The following is a 15,000-nucleotide window of genomic DNA, read 5'->3' as shown; positions in this document are numbered from 1 at the left end:
AGGACAGTTTTAACGTAAATGTCTGGCTGACGGTTAACTTCAAAATTCCTCCATAGGAACCTGTGAACATGCTGATCGTCTTCGGGAATTTCAATCATGTGGTACATCTTGGCAATGTCACCGCAAATCGCAACAGGGTTCTCGCGGAATCGCATCACTACACCAAACAGGTTATTGAGAAAGTCGGGTCCCTTATACCAGTAGTCGTTGAGGGCGTGGCCGGCGTACGATGCTGAGCTGTTAAATACAATTCTGACTGGCGTACTTTTTTCTGGGCGTGAGACAGCATGATGGGCGATGTAATGGACTGGACCTTTCCATTCCTTTATCTCTTTCGGTGTCAACTTTCTTGCAAACTGCATTTCTTTCATTTCTTTGATCTGCTTGTCATAACTGGCAGCATTCTCTGTATGTTTCATGAGGCGACATTTGATTGTAACCAATTTTTTGCGTACTTGTGGATAGTTATTCCGCGGCAGACTGGAGGTGTCAATTTTCCAAGGGTATTTCATGATCCACTTGTTGCCTTGAAATTTGGCCGACTATTCGATGATCTTCATCTCTTCTCTTTCTTGCGCTGACAGTTTCGAAGCTTCGCAAGTACATGGCGATACTGACACACCCATAGACTCGGTTTTCCAAAAGTCAGTTAGGTCAACAGGTGGAGCAAGACTGACAAGGAAAACTTGCTTGATCTCTGGCGTTACATCTTGAGCATTGGATCCAAAGATAACCCAACCGACCGGGCTTCTGCGAGCAACTAAGCTGGTGTTTACTTTGGTTTCCCCTACATGGAAACGGGAGTAAGTAATGCCCATTAGAAGATCCATCGGGCCAGCTTTCCTTCGGACTTCAATCGCCACAAGTCCAAACATGCTCGTCAGTGCAGATGCGTCAATTTCTTCAACTTCGTTTGATATCTTGGGAATACCAACGGCTTGAATCGTTTGCACTGGTTTACCATCGACTGTACAGACGGGGACTTTGTAGACTTTCTTAGCTAATTCTTCCTCTACACCGCCAACTTTAGAGATGAGAATCTTCACAGGTTTGCTTTCTAGACACAGACATTCTGCAAAACTGCTCCTTATCATAGTTATTTGTGCACCGCTGTCATAGAAGATGCTTGCTTCAGTAAAGACGTCAACATTTGAGGGCATTTTGTCGGATCCAGTTATCACCGGAAGTAATGCTTTGCCTTTTTCTTGCAGAGAAGAAACTTGTACAGGACTAGAGTTTTCTGTATGAAGATGTTTGTGATGGGGTCTCTTGCAGACTGTGCCGTCGCTTTTCTTTTTAGGACATTCTTTCTTTCATAAGAAGTTCGCGGTTGTATGGCCTTTGCCTTTCTTTAGACAAGAAAAGCATGCTTTCTGTTCCTTGACAACTTCCTACCATCCATTAGGCGTCATTTGGAATCTAGGGCACTGGTCGATATAATGACTCGCCTTACACACGTAGCACTGGCCAGAACTTTTGTTTCTGTTGACATCTTGAGAATCGCGAGCGTTTCCACCAGCACCAAGGGCGTTGACAGAGGAACGAAGACTGCCGGTCTTTCGAATCACCGCTCCTGAGCGAAGCCGAGCTGTCATCTCTTTATCCATCCATCTCAGCAAATTTGTCATGGACGGCTCCAATTTCTGAACGTAAATATGGCGTGCCCAAACTCTTAGGTCGTCTTTTGGCATCTTTTTTTCTATCAGTGAAATTACATGGGTGTTGTCAATGTCCTGTGGGCGCTTAACTTCCTTCAGGATGTTGTACGATCTTCTTACAAGATTTACCAACTCGCAGAACCGGTGGTCTTCGCCGGGCTGAACGGCTTTAAATCGTTCGGGGTCAGCTGTGACCACATCCGAAACGACCCTTGGATCGCCGTAGTTTTGATCCAGGTGGCCTCTAAATCATACAACTACGAAATAGCCTCTCGCCTCCAGGACGAGCCGAAAACACTCCGAACTGCGACTCTCCTAACCTGTATCGGCCCTGATGCACTGGAGGTCTTCGATAGCTTCGTATTCGACAATGAAGATGAAGAGAAAGATATAACGGATCTTCCTAAAAGAAATTTCAAACGACTTCTTCGCAAATTGCTCTTTGATATTTTAGAAAAGGAGGATGACTATATTCAAATCCCCATGATTATCCAAAAAGTAGGTACATAGATACACTTGTTATTTATTTAATTTTGCAATCTGCAAGGCTTGTTTTTAATTTGTTTTAATTTAAGGTCTAAATTGTTTCTTTAAGGTACTTATTTGAGTTGCTCCTGAATTTGTTTTGCCCCGCCTCGACTAGCTTCTCAGCTATTTGCGGGGCAAACTACCCCAACTTGTACTTTAAAGTTGTAATAAAGTGGAGTTGAGTTGAGTTGAGTAGATGTGGTACTGCGAAAATTCGAAGACTACTATGTTGGAGCCACGAATGAGATATACGAACGCTATAAATTCAATTCAAGAGTACAAGAAGAAGGTGACTCGGTTGATACCTTCATTACTGCCCTCCGCCGCCTCGCTAAGACGTGCAATTATGGCACACTATCAGATCATCTCATACGAGACAGTGTTGTAATTGGAATCAGAGATAGCGCCCTACGAAAGAAACGCCTAGAGAGAAAAGACCTAACCCTAAACTCCTGGAACAACATGTTTCCAAGCCCTTAAGACTCTACTCACCACAGCTCCACTCCTCAAGTTCTTTAACCCGACACAAGAGGTAGAACTACAGTGTGAAGCGTCAGAGAAACGACTTGGTGCTTGTCTGCTGCAGCAGGGACAGCCTGTCGCATACGCATCAAGATCCTAACGCCAACCGAGCAGCAGTATGCGCAAATCGAATAGGAAATGCTGGCCATTCTCTTTGGAACTTAAAAGTTCGAACAGTATGTATACGGACGTCCTACAAAGGTGGAGACAGGCCACAAGCCTCTCGAGTTCATTCTCAAAAAGAGCATTCTCTCTGCTCCTAAACGACTCCAGCGAATGATGCTTCGACTCCAAACGTACCACCTCAACGTAACATACCAGAAAAGCGCCCACATGTACCTAGCCGACACTCTCAGCAGAGCGTACCTACCGACAGCATATAATACAGAGACCCGCGACGAAGATGTTTTATGATAACAGACCAACGAGGCGATGCAGAACAAGAAGCGGAGCATGTCAACGCACTCCATTTCCTTCCAGTAACAGAGGCGACCTCGACACGAATCAAGGAAGCGACTGAGGCTGATGAAGATATGCACGCCCTAAAAACAATCATCAGGCAGGGATGGTCAGAAACGAAGGACAAAATACCAGAATCGCTTGTACCCTACTTCTCACTCCCTAATGAGCTCACGATTCATGATGGGTTGATCTTTAAAGGAGAATGGCTAGTAATTCCACTTAAGGCGAGACCCTACATCAAGTCAAGACTTCATGCAAGCCACATTGGCATACAGGGATCATTAAGACGAGCCAGAGAGTCCGTTTACTGGCCAGGGATGAACCAGGAATTGAGCGACTACATATCTAAGTGTACAGTGTGCGCCAACCACCCAAGGGACCAAGCCAAAGAACCTCTGATAACACATGACCTCCCCATCACGCCCTGGTCAAAAATCGCCTGCGACCTTCTTGAACTGAATCAGAAGGACTATCTTATTAGTGTCGACTACTACTCCAGTTTCTTTGAAATAGACCGTCTGACGAACAAAACGAGTAACGAGATCATCATGAAGCAAGCTTAAGCATTTGCGGATCTTGCTAGGCAATACGGCTTCGAACATGTCACCAGCTCTCCAGGCTTCGCTCAGTCTAACGGAAAGGTCGAGAACGCTGTGAAGACAGCCAAGTCCCTACTTAGAAAGGCCACTGAGTCCTCAATCGACCCCTACCTAGCTCTCCTGGACTGGAGAAACACCCCAACTGAGGGGTTGGACAGCTCCCCAGCACAACGCCTATTTAGCAGGAGAACCAGAACACTTCTCCCCACGACCACCACCCTGTTAAAACCCGCAGTCCCTACCGACACCCTGGAGAAGATGACACGTCGCAAAGCCAAACAGGCTCTATACTTCAATGTTGGCGCCAAAGAGCTCACAGAATTGAACCCCGGTGATGCTGTCAGAGTCAAACCGCTTCACGCCACGCTTCAAAACGAAGCACACCATGGCTCAGAGTTCAGGTCCAAGGAAAGGTTGACATCCGGTCTTACCAAGTACGTACTGAAGAGGGCCAGGTCTATAGAAGAAACCGGAGACACCTCTCAAACACAGGATCCAATAACAGTCGACCCGCCAAAGTCGGTCTTGACTGACCCACTTCCTCTCGACACCAACACACCCGGCCAGCAACCATCTCCAACAGAGCAAGAACTACCCAACGGCTCAGACCCCCACAGCGCCGACCCACCGAAGGAGCATGTGCCCTACAGAACAACCAGGTCCGGCCGAATCACCAAACCGCCATCTTATTTGCAAGATTATGAATCCTAAAAACTGAACACTTAACATGTTTCAGACTTCAATATATCTTTACACATATATTTGCCTGTTACTGTTACAAAAAAAAAAAACAAACAACAACAACAACAAAAAAAAGGACCTCAAAAGACTCTCCTCTCATCTAAAGAAGGGGGGATGTAACGATGTACGTGATTATCATTGTATAGGAATGGATGTATCTTTTGTACACGCGCGTGACCTTTTGTATGATTTATTATTACACTAGTAAACGTAGAAACCGAGAACCCTTTGTCTCTATTCTTTCGCTATACGCTATTACTTTGATACAACGATACACCTTGAACTTTGATGGCATTACTTTGGCAATAGTCGTTAACCCGAATAGAGAAATCAACATACTTGAAAGAACAATCCTCCATCCATTTTCCGCTTCGGGATATTCTTCGTCGCTCAAAAACATTGTGTACGCTTCGTGCTTTTTGATGAGATCGGCGTGCAAGGCCTTAACCTTTTCAAATTCATCGCGAATCTTTGACTTCCAGTAACAACTGTGTCATGTTGATGGCTCGAGTGAAAGCTGACTTAGCTGCTCGGCGTACATTTTTTGCCTTTTCGGCCTCCTTTTCCATGATGAGATCCAATTTTTCTAACGGCGACGTGGACGATTGGACAAATCTTCAGATGATGAACCGGCGATAAAAAGAATTTCGGGCAATCAAGAACAGGCCTGGATTTTCAGGATTTAATGGAAATAGTAGAATTACAGTAATCTGAAGCTGTGAGAAAGGAAATTACAATTACAATTCGGTATTTTTGAAACACAAATTCGATCGGAAATAAAAGGAAAATGTAGAAAAATAGTCGACTCACATTTGTCCAAGCGTGTCCTCGTTAAAATTGGCATTCATATAACATAGACAAAAAGCTGAAAAATCCTTCATACATTCACTAAAATCTCACATTCTCCTTTATCTGCTTTATAGTCTAACACGAGGTCTTGCGTAATCGGGGTTAATGTTCTTATCAATCATCGAAATGTTTATAAGTCACCGGAATAGAACGTTGTAGCAAAAACAGGTCTGTGTGGAACATCGTTTCAGAGTTATTTGTCGAAGCGTTTCACGCAACTTTATAGAGTTTTGTATGTAACCAGAGTTAGCGGAGGGGACCCTACAGTATCTCTGATGTAAACGCCATGTTGGTACACCACTATAGAGCATCAATATGGCGGCCAGAAATCGTTCCCGCCGTCAAAAGACTTGAAGGAATCTGGGTGGATTAGCGGTTATCAACAGTTCCTTCCACCTATGCGACCAGGGTTCAACCCTCGGCCCCGAGGTTGTATGTGGGATGAGTTTCTGTCGATCTAAATCAGACTCTCAGGGTTTTTTTACGGGCACTCCGGTTTTCCTCCCTCATCAAAATCGACTCTGAGGACGCTTTGCATTTGACAGAACTGACCGGCAAGACCGTGCATTTGGGAGGACTAACTCTACAACGCTTTCAAATTAACACACCTCGAGGATGTTATAATTTACTCCTCCAGAAGAATGCGAGGGATTATCATGCAAATGTTCCTTTAAATTGTTGCATTTTCTTTGCAAACTGACGGGTCTGGCAGACCAGTTCTCACAAAAGGAATGCGCCCTTAGTCCATTACATCCGACTGCGGGCGGATACCTCGATAGGCATAACCTCTGGTATGCTTTCCTTTCATGACCTTTCATAGAATTAATAAATTTGCTATTTCATTTTATAAAATAATTAGGATAGTGCGCGCACTCTCATTGGTCACTAGCTGTGTTTAGATGAGAGTATCGTATAAACTCTTGTTCTTAGGCCATCGTAGCTTGATTAAGAAAATAACACAAACAGCGGTGATAAACATTGTATTCCAACGCATTTTTTATAAAACTTGACGTTTCGTATGCTTGTCAACAAGGGAAGGCTTTAGCTTTTGAATGAACAGAGTCTCTTTAATTTTGCATTGAAAGTCAGTTTTTCCGGACGCTAAAATGTCAAAGTGATCCCATTTAATGTCATGGCCAGTGGTTTTCACATGATCAGCAATGGCTGATGAATGGTCACTTTTAGCGAGGGCCTTGAAATGTTCTGTTTTTCTGTCATGGAGTCTTCGTTTTGTTTTGCCAATGAAGAATTCATCACAGTTCCAGCAAACAGCTTTATAGATGGCCTTGGACCTCCATTTTTAGACATCCTTCTCAAACGCTGCCCTGACAACACTTTCTCTACATCTGTCTACCGGAAGAAGACATTCACAGGCCTTTACACCAAAGTGGGATTCATTCACACCTCGCAAGTACAAAATCAACCTCAACCGCACTCTCACCTATCGATGCTTCTGAATTTGCTCCTCTCCATCTTTATTACAGGCCGCTATTAAAGATCTGAGAAAGTTCCTGTTGCAAAATGGTTACCCTCAAGGTGTTACCACGTTCAAAATTAACGATGTATTGAACAAAAATAAAAACAAATCAAATAACCCTGTTCAAGCTACAGTCCCCAAAAAAGATATCTTAATCGTGTTACCCTACTTAGGTCTTCACAGTAACCACTGTCACGAAACGTCTGAAATCCTGCGTATACAATTCCCACTCTTTCGTCAATCTCAAGATCATATTCCAAAACACACGCCGCATCAAATCCTTTTTTCCATACAGAGATCGCTTGAACCGATCTCAGAGGTCCAAGGTCATCTATAAAGCTGTTTAGCGTCCGGAAAAACTGACTTTCACTGCAAAATTAAAGAGACTTTGTTCATTCAAGAGCTAAAGCCTTCCCTTAATGTCAATATTAGTAGTGAGAAGTTCTTGCTGTTTTGCTATTACTCCTCATTACTGGGTGCCAGTATGGCAATCCCAGTCGGAAAGTGGGTGGGATTTGTTCGTTTTATTTTTTTTGTTATTTTTATTCATTTATTTTTTCCGTGTCGGTAAAAGTCTTGCCTGTCACTCCCCTGGTAAGTGGTGTCTTTGTGCATAGAGCCTTCTGCGCGTATTTTCTTAGGATCGAGAGGGTAGTGGAAATGCGTAGATTCTCTGGTGGACACAGTACCCGGCGTAGCTAATCGAACGTTCGGTAATCGAACCCAATCGCTCGATTGGCTTCGGTAATCGAACTTAATCGAACTCACAAAAAAAATTTGCCAATCGAACGCAATCAAACGTTCGGTAATCGAACGGTCCAACAATCGAGCATAATCGAACTCAATCGAACATAATCGAACACCACAACAATCAGAAACACGAACCAGTTTCAGTCGATCTGAAACAAAGCGTTGCGGTCAAATAACTTATTTATTGGCTTCTATTTCAAACACGAGTGCAACAGTTAAGATGTCGGACAGGGCAGAGGTGAAACTTACCATTCTGGGAGCGGTGGTAAAGGGCTACCACGAGTGCTCTTTCGCCGTCCATGTCGGGGATAAATTTGTTGTCAAGCAGAAAAGAGGAGATAGGGATCCTGCTCTGAGGGTAACTGACGATGACCGCGGCCAGCTTGGTCATTTACAACGTGAACTGGTGACTGTGCTATGGCCGCTGACGGAAAAAGTTGAAAAAGTTATCTAAGTGAAGCTTTAGCGACGACGGTATAAATCTTTTAAAAATATCCCCAATCGAACGATTGGGTTCGATTGGTTTTTGGTTCGGTTTCGTTCGATTAGCTACGCCGGGACAGTAGAATCATTAACTTAGCCTGCAATGGCGTCGAAAGTCATGTAACGCGAATGGCGTTTTAGTGGATCCTTAAACAAAATATACCCTTATGGAACTCGATAATGGAAAGTCAGTTGGATAAACTAGGCAGGCGGAGAAAAGCCAACAGCTGGAATCTCAAAAGCGACGAGTAATGGACTTTGACAACAATCTATCGCCCGTCGAGCCGAAATCAAAGTGAGCTGTATTTCTAGAATAATATTTTACCAAGTGTGCTATTATGTAGAACACTGAAACCAAATGGAAAATTCTCTGGTAACTTATGGGTTCAACAAAGACGGAGAACGAATCGAACACCTTACGTGGATCTGTGATCAACTCTGCACAGTCTTCAGGTAAGAAAAATAATTGGAAATGTGACAGCCAAGAATTATTTGAAAGAAGGCTTGTCGTGTATTTTGTGCTTCATTATTCAAGGAAAAGGTTCTTCATGGAAACGGTTTCATCCTGAAATTTAGTTTGTTGCAATATTGCGCATATTCGACACGACTGAGTTTCTTCTCTTCACGCAAGTAATGAAATAGAAGGGGTTTTTGCCTCTAATAGCAAATATGTTGTTTGTTTCAAAAAAAAATTGTTCACTGGAAAAGGTGGCCTTTATGAATTCATCATGTTTTATGATATGCGAGCTTAACTGGGTAGTTTTTATGGCAATGAGGGGTATATTGGTTTGGTCTCCCATCCAGATACTAACCCCGCCGGATAGGGGAAACTTCAGTGAATTGGTCTTACAAAGCTGTCAGAAGCTCAGAGGGCACGCTTAAACTTGTGGTGAAAAGAAGTTGTCAGGGAACTTGAAATTATCCACATGTCAGCCCAGAAGCCAATGTTTCTCGCTTCTCTTTTATTTGTTATTCTTCGGAGACTGGAATGCTGTACTTCAATACCACACAATTCAGTGCCTTCTGATTTTCTGTAACACGTACCACAGGCAACCCAGTGTATGCTTCGCGGAAGCATCTCGTTATGTCTAGACAGGTACTACTGCAGATCATTTTTCTCAGTCTAGGTTCCAGACACCTAATGTTTACGATATATATACATATAAAGTTTTCAAATATTATAACGGTCACTTTTGAAAATGTATGTTGACTAGCATACGAAACGTAAAGTTTTATAAAAAATGCGTTGGAATACAATGTTTATCACCGCTGTTTGTGTTATTTTCTTACTCTAGATGAGAGTATACGTGGTTGGTTCCGTAAGGGTGTTATAGCCGGGGAGTGGGTTGTGAGGCTGGGGTCTCACAACCTCTCGAAATGCTCCCAATGGCGTGCGACTCTAAGAGCCTCTATCAGCTGAGTCCAACTTCTGGCCTCCGCGTGGCGGAACTGTCACCACCGACAGGAGAAGGGGAGAAGGCGAAGCCACTGGTGCCTTAAAACCAGTTGCCCAGGGTAGATGGGGCTCTTAGCCTGTGAAGGCAGCCCATCTAGGGGAAGGTAAACCCTGATTTTAAACCTCCGCTGCCTTTCGGCTATACCTGATCTCAGGAAGGCTTCAGGAGTAAACCTCGAGGACGAATCCGGAGTGGAGCCCCCAAGTCGGATGGCAGGTGCTCTTTTTAAGAGCTCATATTTTTGTTACCTATGAGTACATATTTAAATATTACTAATTATTGATTTTTATTATTTTATATTTTGTATTATCTTCTTCTTTTATTTGTATAGTAGTATATATTGGACATTATTATTACTATTATTATTTTTGGAACTTGTAAAGCGCTCTTGGGCATTGTAATGTAATCAGGGCTATATAAATAAAGTATTATTATTAGTATTATTATTCTGGCAAGGCCTGTCCCAGGACGAGCCGAGGCAGTACGGCGTAGGTTTTGCCGTGTGGAACTCACTGATTGCCACCACATAAGCCCCCTCCGGAGAGTCATCGAGAATTCTTGCCCTTCGCATGAAAACGTCGGCGGGCTTTATGAACATCATATCCGCCTACGCCCCGACTCTGACCTCCACCCCAGAGGCCAAGGATCAATTCTACGAGGCTCTGCAAGAAACACTATCAGGAATCCCAAGTTCCGAGGGCACATATTTGCTTGGCTATTTCAACGCTCGCGTTGGGACCGACTGGCAAGCATGGCCTACCTGCCTCGGCCACTTCGGCGTCGGCAAGATAAATGAGAACGGGCAGAGGTTGCTCGAACTCTGCTGTCACCATGGCCTCTGCATCACCAACAGCTACTTTAAATGTAAGGAGCTGCACAAAGTGTCTTGGAGACACCCTCAGGCCCGTCACTGGCACCAGCTAGACCTCGTCATCACTAGGCGACGCCCTTCGAGTAGCTAGGAGCAAAGCCCCAGCAGACCGCCCGCCGCTGTGCCGACGAGTACTGGCAGAACCTATGCGCCAAAATCCAGCTAACAGCGGACTGTGGCCACAAAAGGGGGATGTATGAGGGCATCAAATCTGCCACCTGCCCGACGAGCGTCAAAACAGCCCCGCTCAAATCAAAGACTGACGAGGTCATCACTGATCAGAGCATGCAGCTGCAGCATTGGGTGGAGCATTATCTCGAGCTCTACTCAACCCAGAACATCATCACAGACACTGCCCTCAATGCACTGCCTAAGTTGCCAGTCATAGAGGAGCTTGACAACACGCCGACACTGGAAGAGCTCAGCATAGCCATCGACGGTCTCGCCTGTGGCAAGGCACCGGGGAAGGACGGTATCCCGCCGGAAGTTTTGAAGCATGGGAAGCAAACCATCCTGCAACCACTTCATGAGCTCCTCTGCCTGTGCTGGGACCAAGGTCACATCCCCCAAGTCATGAGAGATGCCAACATAGTCACTCTGTACAAGAACAAGGGTGACCGTAGTGATTGCAACAACTATCGTGGCATCTCTCTTCTAAGCATCGTTGGTGAAGTCTTCGCTCGGGTCACCTTGACCCACCTGCAGAGCCTTGCTTCACTAGTCTACCCGAGTCACACAGTGTGGCGTCAGAGCCGGGAGGTCCACAATGGGCATGATCTTCTCCCTCCGTCAGCTGCAGGAGATTTGTCGAGAGCAGCAGCAGCCATTGTTCCTCGCCTTCGTGGACCTTACCAAAGCTTTTGACTTGATGAGCAGAATCGGGCTCTTCAAGATCCTCCAGAAGATTGGCTGCCCTCCAAAGCTACTGGCGATCATCACCTCCTTTCACCAGGACATGCAGAGTACGGTCTGCTTGGATAGGGCCACCTCCAATGCCTTCCCAGTCAGCAGTGGAGTAAAGCAGGGCTGTGTCCTTGCTCCAACCCTGTTCGGGATTTTCTTCTCGATGCTGGTCCAGCATGCCTTTGTAGACTGTACAGAAGGTGTCTACGTCCGGACGAGGTCAGACTGCAAACTCTTTAACATCGCCAGACTCCGCGGCAAAACCAAAGCTTACCTGGTGCTCATGCGGGAGCTGCTGTTTGAAGACGACGCTGCTTTAACATCCCACAGCGAGGAGGGCCTCCAACATCTCCTAGACAAGCTGTCCAACGCCTGCAAGGAATTTGGGCTAACGATCAGCCTCAGGAAGACCAACATCCTGGCGCAAGGTGCTGAGTCCCCCCTAGTCATCACCATCGACAACACGGAGCTGGAGGTTGTGGACGCCTTCACCTACTTGGACTCCACCGTGTCAAGCTCGACTTCGATGCTGAAATCAGCTGCAGGATCGCCAATGCAGCTGCTGTCATGGCCAAACTCAACAAGCGAGTGTGGGTAATGACCTGTTGAGCGAAAGGACCAAGATGTGCGTCTACCAAGCTTGTGTCCTGTCGAATCTCCTTTATGGCAGCGAGTCGTGGACGACCTATGCCAGACAAGAGTGGCGACTCAACGGATTCCACCTCCGCTGCCTTCGGCGCCTGCTGCACATCAGGTGGCAGGACAGAGTCACCAACACCGAGGTCCTGGAGCGCGCTGGCTCACTGAGCATGCCATCACTGCTCATTCAGCGACGCCTTCGATAGCATGCACATCGCATGGAGCCTGACCACCTTCCAAGAGAAATCCTTTATGGAGAACTGCGGTGGGGCGTCCGTCGCATGGGTCGACCACTGCTGCGCTACAAGGACGTCATCAAGCGAGACTGGCGATTTGACAAGAATTCGCCAAAATCGCTATATTTGCAGAGATCGCCATATTCGCCAGATTCGCCAACACGGCTGGCCACCATGTATGGAACTGATTTACATACATTTTGGGATTTGACAAGAATTCGCCATATTTGCCGAAATAGCCGTATTTGCCAGATTCGCCAACATGGCTGCAGGCAATCATGTATGGAACTGATTTACATACATTTGGCAATTTGACAAAATTTCGCCACAATCGCCATATTTGCCAAAATTGTCAAAATCGTCAAATTGTCGGCGATATTTTGTTATTTTGCCAATTTTGTTATTGTGTGCATTTCTGGACATAAGTGCATTAATCGACACCAGTGCATGGGAGGACATCGCCAAACACCGAGATACATGGCGGCAAAGTGTCAAAGCGGGGGTTTCAAAGGCGGAAGCGAACGCTAGAGTCCAGGGTACATGCAAGAGAGCGGCGAGGAAAGAACGCACAGCCTCTGCGCGCGTTTCCACAAGACAAGTCTGCGCCACCTGCAACAGAGACTGCCACTCCAGGATCGGGCTACACAGTCATACAAGATCCTGCCCAAATCCCCAGCGCTAACCATCGCCTCTTCGAAACGAGGATATCACTATATATGGAAACACGGCTATGACATCACACGAGTTTTGATTGGTTGTGTTGTCAGACGCGCGTTTTGATTGGCTGGTAGGAAATATGAGCGTGTATCAAGAAAATCTGTTTAAAACTAGAAGTAAAAAAACCAGCATTTTCCTTCATTTGTCGGATTATCTTTGAGAAATATTTTATAAAAGCAATAGCGGACTTTTTTCCGTGTTTCCATAGCCTCATCTAAACATTCGAGGGAATTGGGAGAATTCTCGACAGTTATGCAAACCGTCTCGAATTATCCCAACTCCCCCTCGTGTTTAGATAAGGCTATGGAAACACGGACGTCCTCTATTGCTTAAATATTATTGTGGAGATTTTTGCTCTTTGGCCATTTCAACTTTAAAAGAACAACATTCAAATTAAGTGTTTTGTAAAAATTGTAGGATTTTTCATGTTTGTCACCGCTGTTTGCGTGTTGTTTCTTTTACATTATATATATTTTTCCCCTAACCGATCGTTTCGCCAACGGTCAGTTCGCAAACGTCCCAGGTCATTTCGCCAACGTCTACAAGTTAGTTCCCAAACGGCTAATAATTAACGACTATTCACCGAAGTGGGGGTGCCTCGTGGTGGATAGACTTACATATTAGGGAGCTTAAGCACGCACGTTTTTGAGACGCGGACGGCAACCGGAAGGGAAAATTTCGCGTTGGTGTCTCCCAGATTTTTATGCTCATAATCTCTAATGGAGAAAAGATACTTAGATGTGTGAAAACAGGTTATTGAAAGGGAAAACAGCTCACTTCCGGTTGCCGTCTGCGTCTCAAAACCGCGCCTTTAAGGAAGTTCGCGCCAAGATCTTCCTACGGGGAAATTTTCTTCATTTCTCGCCTAGAGTTAATTTCGATAAATCGGTCATAATAGCGAGATGTAGCCTCATCTGCTCATCCGTCGAAAATCAAAAAAAATAAACTGTCAGAGCGAAGGTTTCCGTGCATAGGTTTTAGGACTGGGATTTTCAGATAATTGCATGCCGCTAGGAATGTCGTAAACAGTAGGGACCTTAATTACGCAAGTGGAGGACGACGACGGCTAGGAGAAAGCCATATACAGTTGTTTCGAGAAAGGTTTTCCAAAAGAAGCATAAAAGCGTACGCGAAAATGCCGAAAGGGATTAGGGTAAACTGTCAGTTTGAGTCAACTAAAACATGACGCGGTGCTATGGGCAACGTCACCTAGAAATACATGCTCATGCTATATATATATATATATATATATATATATATATATATATATATATATATCAACATCCTTAAAGGCGCTATATATATATATATATATATATATATATGTTACTGACATTGAGATATGAGTGAAGCTGAGTGAGTTTCAAAATTCAGTCAAATGATTCAGGCAATGAATTAGTAACAAACGGGGTTAGGATTTACAAAGAGAGCAAGATTCTGAAGACTTTAACCTTGCTTATTTTATGTCATGCTTTGCAGAGAAAGTTTAGAGACGTGTATCAAAAATCGTGGTGCGCGCGAGTGCAGAACCATCGTTTTTGCTAATGAGCCCTTTTGCTTTTGGACGTGTTTTGGTATCGTGATAGCGGGAGAGAGCTTCAACGTAAGTCTGCACGTACTGCCACTTCATCAACGCTATATCCTAAGAACTCTTTCATCCAAATAGCTCGACATGGTAGGTCTTCACTGTCCGGTCGCGGCATCTTCCCTTCTGGGCGTTCACAACATGTTGAATACTGTCCCCTACTACCTTTCGGCATTGTCGCGAACGCTCTTTCGCTTCTTTTGGACAACGTTTCTCGAAACAGCTGTAACAATAGGTTGATTAGAAAAAACAATGGTTCTGCACGCCCTGCACGTGTGTCTTACATTTTGATACATTTCTTTGCCGTTCTCGTCTTGACAACGACGTGAAATGATCAAATTTGAGATCATGTGGAGGACGAGAGCACCTGACGATGAATTTTCAATTTTCTCTCTAAACATCCACACCGTTCTCACAAATTTTAATCATGGAATGTGGACTCACGCTTTCCAAGCCGAGCGACTTGGAGTAATCGCCAAATGATTACAGTAACGGGAAATAATATTTTTTGACAACGTTCTCG

The 15,000-nt window shown here is 44.9% G+C and overlaps 1 protein-coding gene across 1 annotated transcript in view; it reads right to left on the bottom strand.

The window, feature by feature from the left end:
* LOC138001310 (uncharacterized) overlaps window positions 1-512 on the bottom strand; it is a 552-nt gene extending 40 nt beyond the window's left edge. Inside the window, exon 1 of the mRNA XM_068847961.1 lies at window positions 1-512. This exon is cut by the window's left edge and continues 40 nt beyond it. Within this exon, the coding sequence (XP_068704062.1) occupies window positions 1-512 (512 nt within the window).
* Between the last annotated feature and the right edge of the window lie 14,488 nt (window positions 513-15,000).

This window comes from Montipora foliosa, chromosome 4 (assembly GCF_036669935.1).
Source record: "Montipora foliosa isolate CH-2021 chromosome 4, ASM3666993v2, whole genome shotgun sequence".
NCBI classification, from domain to species: Eukaryota; Metazoa; Cnidaria; class Anthozoa; order Scleractinia; family Acroporidae; genus Montipora; species Montipora foliosa.
Note: the sequence above shows the minus strand (reverse complement) of the source record. Positions and strands in the feature narration are given on the sequence as shown.